Source organism: Buteo buteo, chromosome 32, assembly GCF_964188355.1.
Source record: "Buteo buteo chromosome 32, bButBut1.hap1.1, whole genome shotgun sequence".
In the NCBI taxonomy this organism is placed as follows: Eukaryota; Metazoa; Chordata; class Aves; order Accipitriformes; family Accipitridae; genus Buteo; species Buteo buteo.
This window is the reverse complement of record NC_134202.1, coordinates 520,075-537,559: the sequence shown is the minus strand read 5'-3', so window position 1 is coordinate 537,559 and position 17,485 is coordinate 520,075. Positions and strand designations below refer to the sequence as shown.

At 47.1% G+C, this 17,485-nt stretch overlaps 1 protein-coding gene, 1 long non-coding RNA gene and 2 other non-coding genes across 9 annotated transcripts; 1 reads left to right on the top strand and 3 right to left on the bottom strand.

Moving 5' to 3' along the window:
- Positions 1-1,174: 1,174 nt before the first annotated feature.
- Positions 1,175-1,246, bottom strand: TRNAP-UGG (transfer RNA proline (anticodon UGG)). The gene has a single exon. It is a non-coding gene; the product is annotated as a tRNA-Pro (tRNA).
- A 190-nt stretch (positions 1,247-1,436) lies between these two features.
- Positions 1,437-1,509, bottom strand: TRNAT-UGU (transfer RNA threonine (anticodon UGU)). The gene has a single exon. It is a non-coding gene; the product is annotated as a tRNA-Thr (tRNA).
- Positions 1,510-2,175: 666 nt separating this feature from the next.
- LOC142026218 (E3 ubiquitin-protein ligase TRIM7-like) lies at positions 2,176-17,033 on the bottom strand. 6 transcript variants are annotated; one of them, XM_075019118.1, is made up of 9 exons: positions 16,689-16,936; positions 14,216-14,777; positions 13,288-13,383; positions 11,668-11,898; positions 9,490-9,512; positions 8,794-8,909; positions 7,928-7,963; positions 7,684-7,756; positions 4,846-4,983 (listed from the first exon to the last, which is right to left on the bottom strand). In XM_075019118.1, the coding sequence occupies exons 1-8, from the start codon at positions 16,877-16,879 to the stop codon at positions 7,710-7,712; spliced, it is 1,302 nt and encodes a 433-aa protein (XP_074875219.1). In that variant the 5' UTR covers positions 16,880-16,936; the 3' UTR covers positions 4,846-4,983; positions 7,684-7,709. The 6 variants fall into 6 exon arrangements, with proteins under 6 accessions (XP_074875218.1, XP_074875216.1, XP_074875217.1 ...); XM_075019117.1 differs by lacking the exons at positions 7,684-7,756; positions 16,689-16,936 and adding an exon at positions 16,971-17,033 and having other exon boundaries at positions 2,176-4,983; positions 14,216-14,642; XM_075019115.1 differs by lacking the exons at positions 7,684-7,756; positions 16,689-16,936 and adding an exon at positions 16,971-17,029 and having other exon boundaries at positions 2,176-4,983.
- Positions 14,699-16,203, top strand: LOC142026302 (uncharacterized). The gene is made up of 3 exons (XR_012648798.1): positions 14,699-14,837; positions 15,093-15,200; positions 15,278-16,203. It is a non-coding gene; the product is annotated as an uncharacterized LOC142026302 (long non-coding RNA).
- Positions 17,034-17,485: the final 452 nt, after the last annotated feature.

Sequence of the window (17,485 nt, the reverse complement as noted above, 5' to 3'; positions counted from 1 at the left end):
TAACACCAGGTGCTTAACATCACGCTTGCCATGGGGATAAAAGGGGAGGGATAAAATTAATTTTTGCTGACTGGGATGAGGAATCAGCAGCTGGCGTGGCCAAAAGGAGCTGCAGGATTTGACTGAGCTGGGGAACTCCCTACTGTGGGGCGTAACAGGGATTTTACGGGTTCAAGGGACAGAAAAAAGTCTTGTTAATGCTTTTTTTTTGCATTATTTCTGGTCATAATTGTATTATTTCTCTGCAGTTTCCACCTTCCCGTAAGGCTAGTGGTGGTGAGGGTGTGCACACAGCCACACACCAGCATTGGACTGTCCTGGATTATTTTTTCTGTGCTTTTGCTCGAGTAACTTAGTGTTCTTTATTATTCCCTATACTTGGGAAATAATTAACAATACTCCTTTTGGGAAGAAGAGAGGGTTATAATGCAACTTGCAGTACCTCTTGCTCATCCTTCTTTGGCAAAGCTGGTAAAATAAGTCAGATTTTTGTGTGTTTCTCTGGGGGAAAAAATACTTCTCTTTTATTTGTCTCACTTACACACCTCTTGTCCTGACCTTGATTCGCCCCAACTCCTGAACAATTTTTATTTCTAGAGTTAAACACAGCAGGAGCTGCTTATTCATGGTTGCTATTAATTTTTATTTTTTTTTTCCCATGGGCACTGAGCCAAGACCAGCACAGGAGAGGTAACAGCCCACGAGGGAAAGATCTGGAGCGTTTCTGTGTATCCACAGCTCTTGTGCGATGGGAAATGCTGAATTCATGCTGCTGTGCACAAACTGTGAATTTATGCAAAAGCGGAGGCCTGGAGCGGGCTGTGTGCAGCAATCACTTCCTCTTTGTGAAGTAACGAAAGATATTAGCAGGAAAGGTTGATTTACAAGTAATGGGGAAACTCAGATGCCTGTCTGAGCCATGTAACGGCAAAACCGCCCTGAAACCTGTTTTTTTTTCTCTTCGCCGTGGGTTTTCCCAGTGAGCCGCCAAGAGTGCTGCAGGTGGAGTGAGACTTCGAAAAGCTGCGGAAGGAAGGGGGGAAATAATTAATTAAAATATTTAAGATATTTGTTTTAAAAATTATTATTTAAACAAACAAGCAAACCCCAACCCAAAACAAAGAAAAAAAAGCGGGGAAAATACGGGAGGAAGGGGGAAAAATAAAAAAAAAAAGGGCTCGTCCGGGATTTGAACCCGGGACCTCTCGCACCCAAAGCGAGAATCATACCCCTAGACCAACGAGCCGCGTTATAATCGCTATTCCCGGTGTCGCTCTCGGTGCTTCCAGCGGGTCCGCCCCGGTCCCGGACCCCCCCCCCCCCCCCCCGGCCGCCACTCGCAGCTCCGCCCGATCCCGGCGTGGAGGAAAATGACGGTACTTTTGGAGGAGGGGAGAAAAAAATAAAAAAAAAACAAAAAACCACAGCAAGATCTGAGGCCCCAGCGAGATTTGAACTCGCGACCCCTGGTTTACAAGACCAGTGCTCTAACCCCTGAGCTATGGAGCCGGCACGGGACAACGGGGCTCCGCCGTGGTCACCAGGGGGGGAACCCCGAAACTGGCTGCATCGCCCCCAAATTTCCATCACCCCCCAAAACTTGTCCTAGGCACCAGCCTGGGGCAGCTCCGCTAAACGCAAGGACAAACAGCAGCAGCAAGGAGCACGGCGCGGCCAGAAACCACCAGTGTGTTGTACAGCCCACACCCCTATAACATCAAAAATTGGGGTTCAGCCCCTACGCTGAACCCCTACAAGAGTCGGGGTTCAGCCCTTGGCACCTCCAGCAGCATTTTTTTTTTTTTTTTGCAGGACGTTTGGCCAAAGTACAAGCAGCGAGGAAAGCTCTGCGTTGCTGCCAGAATAACCTGGGTGGTGATGCCCATTTCTCCTCTCTAAGGTTGTCTAAAGGCAAAGGCCGACTCGGTCTTTATCATTGCAGCCCTAATTTAAGGAATATGCAAATGTTGGGTTTGTGCTTAACATAAACATATGTGGGGGGAAAAAAACCAAACCACCCCAGTATATATATATGCCCTCACCCCAATACATACATGTTTTCACTTAAATTCTTTCTTTATACTTAAATTCTGAGCAGGACAATCCTTCGAACCACAATTCTGATGTTCTTCAGCCCATTAGCAGTTGAGAATAATAAACAGGAGAGGATGAGCGCAGGTAGCACCTTCAAATTTTATTTCCAGCACATGGGCTAGGAACAATCTGGGAGGTTTCAAATCCGCTCAGGCGATGTTTTCTGCTTGCAGAAAGTACCAAAGTAGTTTTGGTTTGCTGAAGTAGCATTTCTCACATACAGACAAGACAAACACCAAGTCACGACATAAGAAATACCGTGTCTCCTGCTAATACCTTTCTTATACTAGGGATTTTTATTTATTTATATCATTTCTACAGTGGCATAGCTTCAGCAGTGGGTGGAGCTTAGAAAATTCAGGCATTTTGCTCACCTCGTCACAGCTTGACCTTTCTAAGAGTTGCTGCAGCTTTAAATAATGTGGATTTAAAGCCAAACTCATTTAAAAAAAAAAAAAAAAAAGTAGACCTTCAGGAAACAACCCACCAGCTGAAAATGGAGATGTTCATGCCTAAACCAGTCACCCCCAGCTCTTTTTATGACTAATGGCACCTTAAATTCACCTGATCCTGAATTAACATATCTCACAGGAGATGAATTCTGCTTCATCTCCAGTAGCTCCTGGCCAGATTTCCATTATTTGGGACAGAGCTAAGGGCTCAGCTGTGCACAGAGAAATCCTTCAATGGTGCATACGAAGATACACCTGTAAGCCTGGGAAAAAAGCACCTCTTCACCAAGTTAGCAACATAAACATGGGGTTTTGTGGATTCACTCCACTTCTGGTCTGTTTGGGTTTTGATGTCACCCTTTGCAGGGTCACTTTCTAAGGTGGCCTTTGATAGACAGCATATCTTCACAACCAAGGGCACACAAGCTGGTGGAAACCAATTGAAGGTGTTTAGGGCAACCACCCAGCTGCGCACACAGGATCTGTGTGCCCTGGGAGAGGGCTACAGCATTTTCATTTTATTCTGCTGCTGCAACATGGATTTACTGCAGAGAAGGGGTTAAAACCCCTAAAACATAGGAAATGCACTTGTTCAACCAACAAATTGTTGGCATTGGAGGATCATTGGACATATGAGGATCAGCTATGCACAGAAATATGTCTTTTTCTCATCTTAGAACCAGCCAGGATATGTTTTTCTTGATTGAAGAAAAGCTGCCCCCATTCACCCAACTATGTATTTCCTAAAAAGGACTAACATTTTCTAGAAAAGGTTTAAAAGCCAACCAAGAATGCCCCAAAACCAGAAACCATATTTTTCATCACTTCAGACAATAATACGCTTATTATTTTTTAAAGGCTGCTTTGTTTTGGCAAAAGCAACAGTGAACAAAGCAAGCCACATGTTAAACATCTGCTGTCTTGGCAAAGAGTGACGATTTCCAGAAAAAGAAAACAGAATACAAAGGTAAACGGGTGATTTTGCTGAGAACTGAGCAGTAAAGAGAGCCTGAGGAAATACAAGATTCTGCACTTGAAATCTTCATTACTATGGGCAAAGCAGGATAACCTTGAGGGGCTATTTTGAAAAGAATATCTTCTATGTAGAGGGGATCTCAGGAGGAGTTACACAAGAGCATCAAAATTCAGAAACATGGGTCTTGCTCACATCCAGTAGGACCAGTTAATAAGCCTAACTACCTCCTCCTAAGTCTTGTAGAAGTGAAGGCACCTGGGCAGGAGTTCCACTTTTGGCATGGAGGTGGTGACTACAGTTTGTTGGGAGCAATAGCATAATAAAACAATAGAAAATCCCATTAAATTCACTTCAGAAGGAGCAAAACTTTCTAATTTGATTTCACTGGATCAAATAGAAAGGAGCTTTGCCTATTCTGTCTTTGGATGGATGTCCAACGTGTCCTGCTCAGTGTTACTCTCTCCACCTTTCGCACGGGACATTTACCCACTAAACATTTCATTTTTAAGTCATTGACACTTATAAAGGGGTGGAGGCTCCACTCCAAAACTTGTTACCAGCTCTAATATTGATCCTTAGACCCACACAAGAAAAGAAAAATACCCATCCCTTATCAGACTTGGAGCCAGAAACCAACTACCAGTGGTTTCCTTCTCACTGAAGAGGTGAGTTGGTTCAGAGATGGGGTTAAGATGATGACCACAACCTTCTGGAGATTGCTGATGATTTCAGTATCTGTTCTCTGTTTTAAGCTGATCTGAAGACCGTCCTTGTGATATTTTTCCCTGACTACCTGGTTGCCCATCTAGCAGCTATCTGCCTGCCAACGTACCAACAAACGGGACTGCGTGGTTGATTTGAGAGTCTCTTGTGCTCGACGCTGCTGCCTGGGCACCATCCAGTGAAAACCATGGAGACGGGTCCTCAGCGAAGCCCATGAGAAATCTCAGGGGCACAGTTTGATGTACGTAACGGTAGAACAGACCGAAAAGAGAGGGAACACCTTCTCCTGGAAGGCAACGTTGAAGGTGAAGATGTGCTGCATGTTGTCAGCATTGTAGAAGGAGACTTCTTCCCCTTCGTAATCCAGGTACACCCTGACCTTATTGAGTTTCTGGCTGAGGCACAGCGGGGTACGTTGGGGTGAGGTAACTGCCCAGTAGCGACCTCCATTTTGCTGCACTGCCCAGATCCCTTCTTCGGGGGAAAACTGCGTCAGACCTTTCCTTCTGACAGACTCCTTGGCCACCCCGAAGGCCCAACCGTCCGAGGCCCCCACCTCCACTTCCCAGTAATGTCTTCCCGACTTGAAGCCTGTGGTAGCCAGCACCCGTGAGTTCGTGTCGAATCTCTTGGGGTTGTCGGGAAGCTCCTGTTTCCTACAGCCCATCCTCACGCTCTTGAGGTCTGCAGAGAGGATGAGGAGGTGGTTTGCCGAATCAGGGTCCAGGGTCAGGTCCTCTGTTGATGACAGCAGTGACAGTGATAGTAACTCAAAAAGAATTTTTGACAATCAAAAGTCCAAACTGGGGATGTTTTTATCAGTTGCTGAACCACATCCCAACCTCAATAACTGCTCCTTTTCAGCTCCCCGGACAGTCTGTGGTGAAGGAAAGCCAAGTTCAGACCTTGGCTTGGCTTTGAGGTTCTTGAGATGCCTCCTTTCACCATTGACTCTGCAGGAAGCCTGGAGGCTTGGGACTAATTTTAAGAGGAGTAATTTTAGATGTTAACAAATACTCTGCTTCTCTCTACCCACACACAGGGACAAGCTATATGTGGTTGGTGAGGAAGGTCCCAGTGAAAGATATGGGATGAGCATTTACCTCACCTTTTCACATCCTCACTAGGGGTTAAGTCCCACCAGGTAAAGGTGAAGAACAACACAGCAAAGCAAACCATGGCAAATGAGGACCAAGGACTGGTTCAGGATATCCTAGAGGGAGACCTGCAACTGCATTGTAGTCTTTGGCTCTTTGATCAGCTCAGCAACGCCACCAGCCAGTACCCCCCACAAACACTGACCAGGGGCGACTCATCTGTGCTCCCACAGTGACGCCCCAATTCCCTTCATGTAAGGGCAAAACTCATGCTGCTGCTGCTAAGAAATGGGGTAACAACAACAAAAGGACATTAGGAGCAAAGAACACAATAAAACCACATGCAAATGATTAGCAATTATATACAGTAAAAATGGACCTTAGATCAGGACTTTTTTCCAAAGAAATTGATATTTTTTTTCTTTTTGTTTCTGGCTCATCTAATGCACCACACACAAGATGGGGTATGCACACCTCTCGGATCATAAATTGCTGAGTATCTGTCCCCAAACTACCCCATGATGACAAGTCCTCATGGAAAGCCATCATCTAAGGTCACCAGATCACATCTGGACAGCCCAAAAGAAACATGCATGTAGATGAAGTTTGATACTAACATCTTTTCCCCTTCCAAAATCAGGCTCAAAGGAAACAGCGAGCAAGCTAGTGACCTCAAATTGTGGTTGTAGTCAGCAAAGTTGCCTTTGGGGGCATCTAAGATGGGACCTTAGAAGCTGAAATATGTTGAATGCTGCACTAGAGTTTATTTAGCTAAAGGTCTTCATGCTCTTTCAAAATCCATAGATTTAGACCTGAAAATTGCGTATGAAGTCCAAAAAGACCCATGATGGGATTGAAAGCTTCATGGTGTTTCACAGGGGTCAGAAAAGTGATAGCAACCACAGGAAATGGTAAGTCCTCCCCAAAACTGGGTGACTGGCTTTAAAATAACATCTCCTGCCTTTTGCACTATTATATCAGACCAAGAGGTAGGTGCTTTCAAAGTGTTCATCAGCAAAAGTTATGGGAAATGCACTGATGAGCAAATTTCCTTGATGCCAATCTTTTCTTTAAAAAGTGTTCTCCTTCTTTTTGCATCTCCAGCTGCTGGAGTGATTAGGATTTGGGTTTGAGCTTCAACTCAGCTGCCAGGGGCTGTGAATGATGATTGGGTTGATTTAAAAAAAAAAAAGAATAATATGACTCCAGGAGCTCAGGTGTCATATTAAAAAAAAAAAAAAAAAAGCATTCAAAGCTCTTGGAAAAGATGAACTAAGGCAGTCAGAGGAGTGGGATTCAACAACTGCTACAGGGTTTTGGCTGGTCTCTTCCTCACCCCTTGATCCCCCAGCTCTCTGCAGCATAAGGCTTGGCCCAATCTGCTTGCAGAGGGATTTCTGGTATAGTGCACCAGCCAAGTTATACCTCTACACATGCACACACACCACCACGGACATGCAGTGAGGGTCATTTTGCCTTTCGGCTTTTAAACGGTGGTCATCAGCCTTTTTTGCCAACCCCTTCGCATTTTCCAGAGGTGTCTGGGGATGTTTGTGAGCAGTCTCGCCCCCCTAAGCTGCATGGTCCTTGGAAAGGATCCAACCCATGGCTTGTCCTCCTCTGCCTTCCCCAAGGGGTTTGCAAACCCCACGCTGAAGACTACCATCTTGAAAGCAAGAATAAGCCGTCTCTTCTAAAAGAGGGCTTTGCTTTGCTGGGGTAATTCTGGCTGGTCTGGGCATGGCTATGGAACCTTCACATCAAGGCAGCTGGAGGATGGGGGCAGATTTTAACAGCACCTGCCCGTGCCTTGCACCCACTGCAGTGCAAAGTCAGAGGGATCAAGGTGGTGCCAGAACCACTGCAGAGCTCATCACTGTGGTTTCCCGGTTCACTGGCATTCCCCTGTCCTCACTGCCACCAATGAAGCAAAGAAGAGGCTTGTCCAGCATTGAAAAAGTCAATCTGGGCTGGTTTTGCAGGTTGCAAATTCATGACCTCTCATGTGAACTGCTCCTTTGCCAACCCTAGGAGAGTTGGTGAGCAAGTCTTCTCCAGCTTGGCATGATCTGAAAGCAACTGCCTGCCCACAGCCACAATTTCAACAACTTTCTGCAGAATTTAAGTCGTCTGACTTTGCGCTGGAGTAGATTATGGAGTGCTCACACCCTCCATCCCAAACCCCAGTGGAAATAGGAGCCTGATCACAGGCCACAGAGCAAATCCAGCAGACTTAAAGCAAGTTGTGGTTTGAAAGGGTACAAAACCATTTTGGGGTTCAAATATCTGTTCTTTCTGTTCCTCACTGTAGTTTTGTTAAGTGTAAACAGGCAGAAAGGACCTAGCTTAGCTGTCAGATCCCCGGCGTCAGCTAGAAAAATCGTCTTTTGACTCTCGAACTGAGCAGGCTGGATCTGGAAATCATCGAGAGAAAAGAAATTAAAAAAAAAAAAAAAGAAAGAAATCTAGAGTGCCTTTTTTCTTTTTCCCCCTTTCTTTGGCTTTGCAAAACCAGCTTTGCAAAATACAACCACAATTTAAAGTCTTTGCTCCAGGGCGCTATGTCTTAAATATATTCCTTTTACCTTTTTCACCTCTTCCCAGTTCATCTTGCAGGTTTTCTGAAAAGAAGAGACAAGCAAGTAAATGGCAACACCAAGAGAGCCAGAGGGAGCCACAAAATCTCCTTTATGGGGACCTTTACACCACACCACATTGCCAAAGTGCCATCTTTACCGATGTGGGACTCGACAGGGAACAAGATCTGAGGATGGAGCAACGCCAGCTCCCACCAGCTTGTGCAATGGGGACAAGCAACAGGGGAAATTCCTGCTAAATATATTCTAATTTTTGTTGTTGTTGTTGTTTTTAAAAAAAGCTTCTGGACAAGAGAATTTGTTTAACCCTTATTTATCGTGCTTGCCATATTTTGTTCTCCTCGTTGCATTGTGAGTTTCAAACTTGTAGTACAATCTTTTAAGCCTATTATTGCTCCAGGGCATAGTTTGCATTTAGGAATTTTTCTCTTCTAGGTCTGCTCTCTCTGGTGCTTGCTTCCTTTCCGAATCCCTCAGCACCATCTCGTGGCTTTGCTGCGTTGCTGCAAGGGGTTCGTTCTTAAATGCAAAGCTTGGCTAGCCCGGCCTCAAACTATTCAAGATGTAAAAATCGCAGGGTTTATTGCGCTAAAATTGTTGTGCCACGTCCAGGTTTTTCCCTCTTTAATAAATCCTGCAACTCCTTCGCTGGCAGGGTGAGTGTCCTTCCGTTCATGCACATCTCCAGAAGTCCTTTCCAACACAATTTATTCTTCTATTTTAGTACGGCTGGCCAGGCATGTGCTAAGGGACCTTGAGACATCTGCAGCATCCCCAGCACTCCTCATCCCTTTTCCCCGACGCCTGGTAAAGGCCAGGCCTATTTTAAATGCCCTGGTTTCATTTCCACGTACCTCTGAATTTCTTTAAGACTTTCTCAAGGACAACGGTCTTGAGGGAGAAATTGCAGATGTGCATTTTCATATCCGTGCATACTGGCACAGGCTTCTGGCACTTCACATCATCACTTCTGCAAAGAAAAAAAGTAAAAACAATAAGAAAATCATTACTATTCCCCCCCTTTCCCTTTCATTTGTAGTTGGTAGTATGCAATGCTCCCACCCCAACCCACCAGCAGTCTGTCCAAGTGCTCAACATCACATTGCGAGGATCACTCATGGATTTCAACCTGCCTGGGCTCAGGACACCAGGATTTACATGTCAACTTTGAAAACCCCCTCGGCTGGTTGTTGGAAAGGGTGTACTGGGTTACAACCACTCAGCTGCTCCTGCTGCAGCTTGAGTTTCATTTTTGGAGCTTCAATGATGCCTAAACCATTGCCCTGGGTGAATTACATATCAGGCAAATAAGATGACTTGGGGTTTCTGGTCTCACTTGACCTTTGAAGAAACCACCTGGTAGGAAAAGACTTGGTGATAATGCTAAGTTTTCCAAGAAGCTGGAAGAGACCCAGGGCTTGCTCTGAGTAGGGAGGCAAGCTCCATCTACCCCAGTGCCTCCCTGGGCATCTGGGCTGCAAACACTGACCTTTGAACAGTGCTGGTAGGGGAAAAAAGTGTGAAGGAAGGGGAGAAGCAGCGCTCCATACCTGCTTATGATGTTCATAACATCCTAGAAAGGAAAAAGAGAGAACATGTGAAATCATTGTGCAATGTGTGCTATGTCTCCCCTGGCTCAGAGACCACAAGAGCAATTCCCCTTCATCAGACCCAACCAGAATGTCCATCCCTTATGGCTGCAACAAGCAGGCATGGATTCATGCCTCAGATGTTTGCTTTCAGCTTTGGAAGGCCACAGTCCCACCAAATCCCACTAAAGTATCTGCAGCAACTAAAGACCCAGCTGCTTCTGGCGGGGGACCAAGCCTTTCAAATGCTCCTATGCACAATACTCCAGGTTTATGCCCATAGAATCATGATGTGGTTTAGCTTGGAAGGTGCCTTTGGAGGTCTCTTCTCCAACCTGTTGCTCAAGACATGCCAGCTTGCCCAGGGCCCTGCCCAGGTGAGCTGGGAGTATCTTCTAGGGTGGTGACTACTAAAACCTGTTTTCTATTCCATTATTTGACCATTTTTGTTGTGAACCCAGGTGTAGGCATCTGGGAGCCTTTGAGATGCTCTAAGGATCTCTCTTCTGATCTCCCACTGCTGAGAAGTCCTATCAACCTGTCCCATGTGAAGACTTGAGATACAGAAAGATACCTGCAAGTATCCACCTGCCTAAGAGCCAAAGGGACATCATCTGCCATAACTCGGCCACCTAGAAAGCTAGCATTAAACTTGCACATCTATGTCTCCATGATATCTGGGCTTCCACGGTCTAGTGACCACCAAGAAGAGTTTAGTGTACCTCCAGGGGGTGAGTCATCCAACCCTGGGATGGATATTCCGACAGTGGAAATTATTTGCCCTCAGGAAGGGTGGATTATGGAGGTAAATTATAGGTTAAAATACCCTCAATAGCTAGTTGCTACAAGGCAAAATTTCACTGAGATGAAACCCATGCTCAGTGCAGCCCATGACACTGTTTGCCCTTTCTGATGCCTTTAAAATAAAATAAAGAAGGGCATAAACCATGGCGAGCATGCTGGACATGATTCAAATGCAATGCAAAGCCATACCCATCTCCAAGGGAATAGGAAAGGACTCTGGAGCTGGCTAAGGATTTCCAACATGGCCTTTTAAGAAAAAATCACCTATTTTTACAGGATCATTTTTGCATGCAATGGTGACAGCTGAACAAAGACCACATGAAATGAATTTTCGCCCATAGCCAAGTACTGAAACCATCTGCAAATATTTACGGTGCTTTCAACACTCCCTTGGAGGGAATTTAACTCCATGCAGATCTATATGCATCAGAAGCACAATCTACTTAGTTTAATCAAAACATCGTCAATTAAAAGAAGGTCACCCATTAGCCTTTTGCCATTTGGTGGGGTACAGGACTGCTTGATTTTGGGATGGGCAGCTTGGGTTTGTTTTTCAAACTCCACTTCATCTGCAAAGGAGACTTTGGGTAACAGGGAGGGCTGGATTGGCTCCAGCTTCCTTCTTTGCAGTGCAATCAATACCTGGACTCCATCTGCTCTCTCCCTCATACTTTCCAGCTTGGTTAATAGCTCATTTTGACTTGAAAACCCAGCTCTGCTTTCGGGTCCCAGCCAACCTTCTGCAGCCAGAACTCCGCTGCGAAAACTGGCAAGGAGCCACATCTTGCTGAGCCCAGCTCCATGTGCTTCTATACTCAACTCCATTCCAAGCCCGCACCAATGCCTTTAAGCTGGAGGAGTGGACATCCGTGACTTGGCATGCCACAAACCTTCAGTGCTGCAAACCCATCAAGACCTGAATTTGCAAAAGGATTTCCTCCGTTTAGGGATCTAGCCAGTACCGCTGTGGTGGATCTTCATGCAAGGTCTAATTCAGCTCTGAACACATTGAAAAGGGAATTTATGGGTGCTAGAAAGGTCCAGACAAATTAATGGAAGAAAAATTTATCAGAGACTATTAATTATGAAGAGCACACCTCTGTTTCAGGATGTTCCTGAGCCAGAGATAGTTGCTGTGTGCTATTGCTGGTGTAGCAGAGCTCAGGGCACTCAGACACTGCCATGCACTATCTGCTCGTTACAGGTGTTAAAAAAAAGGGAAAAAAAAAGACATTTATCCTCAAAACACCCTACAGGATCCAGAAACACAATAAAAAAGGATGAAGAAGGGACAAGACTGAGACCTGAAGGCTCCTTTCATCACAAACATCTCACCTTGAGGAACTCAAGCATGGGCTGCTGGATTTTCTCCTCCAGCTCCGTGATGAGCTTGTTGAGGAGTGTGATCTCCTTGGAGAGGTCAGTGATGTTCTCATTCTGCCTCTTGGCAATGTTCTTCTCCATCTTCTCCAGCTGACCCAGGAGGATGTGCTCCTGGTCGTGCAGGAACTGCCGCAGCCTCTCGAACTCCAAGAGCAGCTTCTGCCGCTCGTTCTCAATGGTTTTCTGGGAATGAAATGCAGCAACAAAGGTTTTAAGCTGGTGCAATGATTTTGGGGTGGAGAGGGGCCACCTGGTGAATTTGGAGCACCTGCCAGGGTCATTGCTGCTGCTTGCTGGCAAGACCGGGTGCCTTCATCTGGGGAGGGGTGAGGAGATATTGCATCCAGCATGCCTGGACAAAGGCTTTGAAAAGGGGTGGGGATGGGAGAGCAAAGGCCATGGGGAGTTGCTCCACAAACAGCCATTATCTTCATTGCAGCTGTGTCCCCACACCCTTTTCTGGAAGGAAAAGGCACCAAACCATGTCTGGGGCAGGTACCTCAGCTCCACAGCAGACCTCAGGTGTTTTTTCTTTCCTACACTGGACATGTAGGCTTCCTTTTTCTTCCTTGGGGTGATGGGGAGTTAGTCAGCACTCAGTGAAGCAGAGGTGGGGACCGGTGGCCAAGAGGTTTCCCCAGTCCCTGTCACCATCTGCTGGTCCCACCACCCAAACTGGGAGAAGGGGTCATGTAGGAAAACACACTCAGAGCAGCATTTCTCCCTCCCTGGGGGCATCTATATTCTCAGATAAACCCCAGACCCTGCCTTGTTGTGATTTCCTGTTTATCAGCTCTGCCAATATTTCAGTTCCTACTTGGGTTGTCGTCACAAGCAAACAAACAAGTCCTCCTTGAGACATAGCCCAGGGGCAAATGGGAACATTTTGCTCCAGGAAATGCACGCTTTGGCAGCATGGACAAGGTTGAACGTGTTTTGGTTGCTTCACTCTACCCTGCCTTTCAGCACAGGTCCAACAGGTCCACCTGGCCCTCAAAAAATGGGCCTTCATGCTCTGCCTTTTGCGTCATGGCTCTTGGCAGGCTGGTGCTATTTCAAGCCCTGCCAGCTGGAAAAAAAAACCCCAGCAAATTGTAGTAATAACCCTGTTGCACAGGGATGGTAGAGCAGAAGCATGGGTTGAGGGTGGCCTGATGGTGTTTGTCCCAAGTAGGGGGGGACATGAGCCACTCAAAGCCACTTGTCTGGGGGGCCATGGTCCGGGAAGGGTGTTATTAGCAAGGGGAAGGATGTGCTGTCTTCTGCTGCCCCAAGGACAACAAGCTGAGGAAGAGGAGGAAGAGGGAGGAAAGGTAGAGGAGAGTCCTACAGCCAGCCTAGCTCTCAGTGATGCTCCAGCACCCATCCCCTTGGCCTGCTAAGGCAGTGGCTGATGTATTACCAATCCTGGTGGTGAAGGAAGGAGAAAAACATCCATTTGCCTTTTTCGGGCACTGACAGACCAGTGGTAAGGAGGAGATGGGGTGGCTTGTTGGGTCCTAGCCCCCTCCACGCATCCCAACGTGGATCCTTGTCCCCATTACCCCAGAGCACTGCATTGCGGACACGCACCAACAGCTCCTGGGTTTTCTTATCATCATTCACTTTAAACTCCAGCAGCTCTTGCCTCTCCTTTTTCAGGAAATCCAAACGTCCCTGGATTTTCTCCTAGGAACAAAGAAAGAAGATATTACTGTTTTTTCTTTCTTTCTTTTGCTGCATCTGGTTTCCTTTGCTGCATTATTCTGCCTGCACACAGCTTGTTCTTTGCAGCCATGCAAAGACAAGCAGGATTGCAAGGAAGACAAGGGGACACTCTCACCGGGTGAACAGTCTGGCTCAGCTCTGCCCACATTCACCCGGACACCCACGTTTGCAACTCCCAAGGACTGCCACAAACTCACGCGCATGGAACGAACACAAAGAAAGGAGGCAGAGGATGCCAGGGGAGGGTGCATGCACTGTTTCCATCAGCTGCTGCTACCACCTCCCCCGCTTTTGCTCTTGGCACAAGCAAAACTCAGCCTGGCTTTAATCAACTTAGATTCATCTTTGGATGCTCGCCCAGACCTAAAATAGATGTGGGTGTTTGCTCTGTCAGCTATTACCCTACCGATAAGGTGGGTGCCCGCAGGTAGCATTTGCAGCGTGATGCTCGCGTGGCTCAAGCCCAAGGCTTTTGCAGGTGCTTGCATGGGAGAAACTCTGTCTCACAGCCTCCTGGCTGCCCTATGTTTAATCCCACGCTCTCCCCAGCTGCAGAGATTATGTGAATGCATGAGAGGGTTTCGCATATCTGGAGAGGAGACAGGTTTTCCAGGTCTTTGGAAGGCTACAAAGCAGCATGCAGGGTGGCTGAGCATGAGGCTGAGCATGGGAAAGCCAGGTGACCGCGCGGGGACTCGAGCGAGCACAAGCACACGGTGCAACGCATGCTGCCATGAGGCAGAAGGACCTGGGGGGGGTCTTCCTCAGGGCATGCGGACAGACAGACATGTACCTTGTACTCCTCAGATGCCTCATCGACGGGTACCACAGCGTGCGGACGGTGCTCCCGGGACCTGTCACACACCACGCAGATGGTTCTCCGGTCGTCCTTGCAGTAGAGTTTCAGGGCTTCCCTGTGCTTCGCGCAGAGCCCGTCCTCCTCGGCACCCTTGGCCCCGCGAAGGGTGAACTGGCTGATGATCTCGGACATGTTTGCCAGCTGCCGGTTGGGTCTGAAGCTCTTCTGTTGGAAGACCTCTCGGCACTGTGGGCAGGGGAAGTCCATCTCTAGGTCCTTCCAACTCTTGACGATGCACGCCCGGCAGAAGTTGTGCCCACACTCGATGGACACGGGATCTTTGAAGAACTCCAGGCAAACAGAGCAAGTGGCTTCATCCTGGAGATTGCCAGGCAGAAACACCGCCGCCATGGCCTCTCTCCTGCGGGCAAGGACTGATTTCACCGGGGCTGGATGCGGAACATGAATGCTTGGCATCCAGCCCCGAGTGGGCGTTCCTCTTCCAGGAACAAGCCCGCTGCCCGAGGTCACTCCTGCAGTCTCCGGTTTCTTTAAACTGGTAATGAAGACCTCAGCATTAGGAGACAGCGCATAGATGAAGGAAAAAGAAAGCAAGGTACATCCCTGCCCTTTGCTCCCCCACAAATACTAGGCTCCCTATCTTTTTTTTCTTTTTTTGTAGGAGGGAGGTGGGAAAAGGGAAATCATTTGGGATATGGCCACCAATTCTGGGTCTCGTTGCTTTTTGGCTGACCTGGTGCTAAATGCAAGATCTGAATCCTGAGGCTTGTGTTTAGCAGCTGCTCTAGGCTCTGATCCAGGTAATCATCTGAGCTCTCGTTAAAGACCCATTTCTCCCTTGATGTTTCAGCTTGGGACTCAGATGACTTGGTTGAGCTCCAGGGCTCAACAGGGACCATAAAAAGCAACAGGAGGAAGGGAATACACAAGGATGCAAAGTCCATATCAAGATCTGGGGGTGAGTTTCCCAAATCCATAAAGATTAAGCTCTGGACTGGGGTCCTGCATCTCAAAAAAATACTTTTTGTCTTCCAGGAACATTGTGTGCAGCTTTGGAAGTCTTGCATTAAATGGGAATGATAATTAACATATGAGAACCTTCCTTGGCTGTGGTTTATCTATAACATGGTCATGTCCACATCAGCAGCTCACCAAAGCTCTTGTTATGGAGAACAGAGATAAAAGTGAATGACAGTCATCTAGTTACTGGGGGGTGTGTGTCACATTACCATCAACAGAGAAATGCAGGCAGTTCTGGAGAATTATAATCTTCTCCTAATGAGGACTTGAAAACAAATCAAGTGATCCTATCCATAAATGCTGGTTTCAAAGTCAGCCCAGTTGATCTGACACATCCAGGTTGAGATCTTTCCTTTGGAGACATCTGGAGCTAAGGGGAGACAAACCCCAACTCCAGAGGTTGTGCTGGAGGAGTTACATTAGCAAAACTAGTCTTGGTGTCCTGATGCCAGGGGTTTGCAAAGGGTTTCTGATTTGTATTACAGGTTGCGTTCATCCTGATACCTTTGCAGTTGGGGAAAAAACACTGAGGGGGGGTATCCATCCTCCACTTGAACCTCTTTTGTAACTTTAAAACTTTTCTGGCATTCACATTTTCTAGCATCTGTTAAACAGGAGCATCAGACTTCAGGCATGCATATACTGCTAACCCAAACTCACTCATCTGGGACTAGAAATGAGCTTTTTTGTGTCAGTTTAAAGGCAATTCTGGACTTGGAAAGGAATCCCTCATCTTCTCACAGGAAAATAAAATCTAAATACCAGTGCTTGCTACGACCCACGTTAGTTTGTGATCAGAAATAAGACAGAACAAATGACTCAGGAGAGTAGCAGAATATATATATATATTTATATGTATATATTCACACAGAGACTCATATATATAGAGGGCCATATATATGTGCACACATATATCCCTTTATATGCAATTATACCCATTTATATGTACACAGTTCCCTATGGAAGAGCAATTTTTCTGCAGACAACCATTTCCAGCTCTGTGCATATTTATCTACCTACCCCTTCTCATATAAATTGATATATATTTGTAGACACATGCACATCACTCCCTGTGGAAGGGAAGTTGCTTTCTCTTCCACCTTCCATTTCTCTCGATCTGCAAATAAACACAAACTATATATTTTTTCCCATGTCACGCATACATTTTTGATTACATATCTGCAGAGAGAAAGGAAGAGGTAGTGGTCTATGAGCTGGAGAGAGATCTATATGCTATCCAGAGATGCATAAATAGCAAAGAAAAAAAAAAAATAGCAAGACACCTCAACAGAAGCAATGGGCAGCCCCGTGGGAAAAACAGAAGGAGAATAAGGTGGGTATAGGGAAAAAAAAGGACAGACAACCTCTGGACAGACAGACAAGTGCATCCCACTGCCCTCCCTATTCCCCAGCTGACCCCGCATACCTCGGAGCGGAGGCGTACGAAAGGGGCATCCTCCCGAATCGCCCAACCTTTTGCATTGGGAGGGTGCTAGTGGGGGGCAGGTGGGGGGTGAGCCTGGTGGTTGAGTGGTCCCAGTAGGAAGCAGCCCGCGGAAGTCGCTCCACCATGCTCTGACGAAGGAAACCAGCCCGAGCCCTGGATGCCTCTGACATTTTGGCGCTGCTCAATCTCCTGCTCCTTCCCAGACCTTGGTTGCCCCATTTGTCCCCTCTGTCACCCCCCCACACCCCCCATCTCACTTACCATTCCTTCCCCTCCCCCATTGCATCTATCCTGGGCACCCACCGACCTCGCTTCCCTACTCCTCCTCCTCCTCCCCAGCTGCTCCAGCTCTGCTCTCCTCCTCTGTGCCAAAGCTCTTTTCCCTGCCCGGAGCCAGGATCACATTTCTAGCACCTCCCTCCACCTGTCTCCAAGCCCAGACCTTCTCCACAGGGTCTCTGCAGCCCTTTAACCCTTTCCAATGCCCCATCCCTCCTTCCAGAGGAGCAGGGGCGCTCAGGAAGGAATGAAGCTTTTCATCCCTCCTCCAAAGCCATCAACGAATGATATATCTCCCAGCTCATATTTGGGGCAGCAACATGCAAAGAAGGGCAGAAACATCTCCTGCAGGACATCTCCCACCTACCATGGGTGACTTGTTTAGTTAAGGAGAGGTTGGGATATCCAAAACAGCGAGGAGGAGGGAAAACAAAAGGAAAACGCAAGCTAATAACATGGTTTCTTGCAGGACTGGCTTTTGGTACCAAACCATCCTG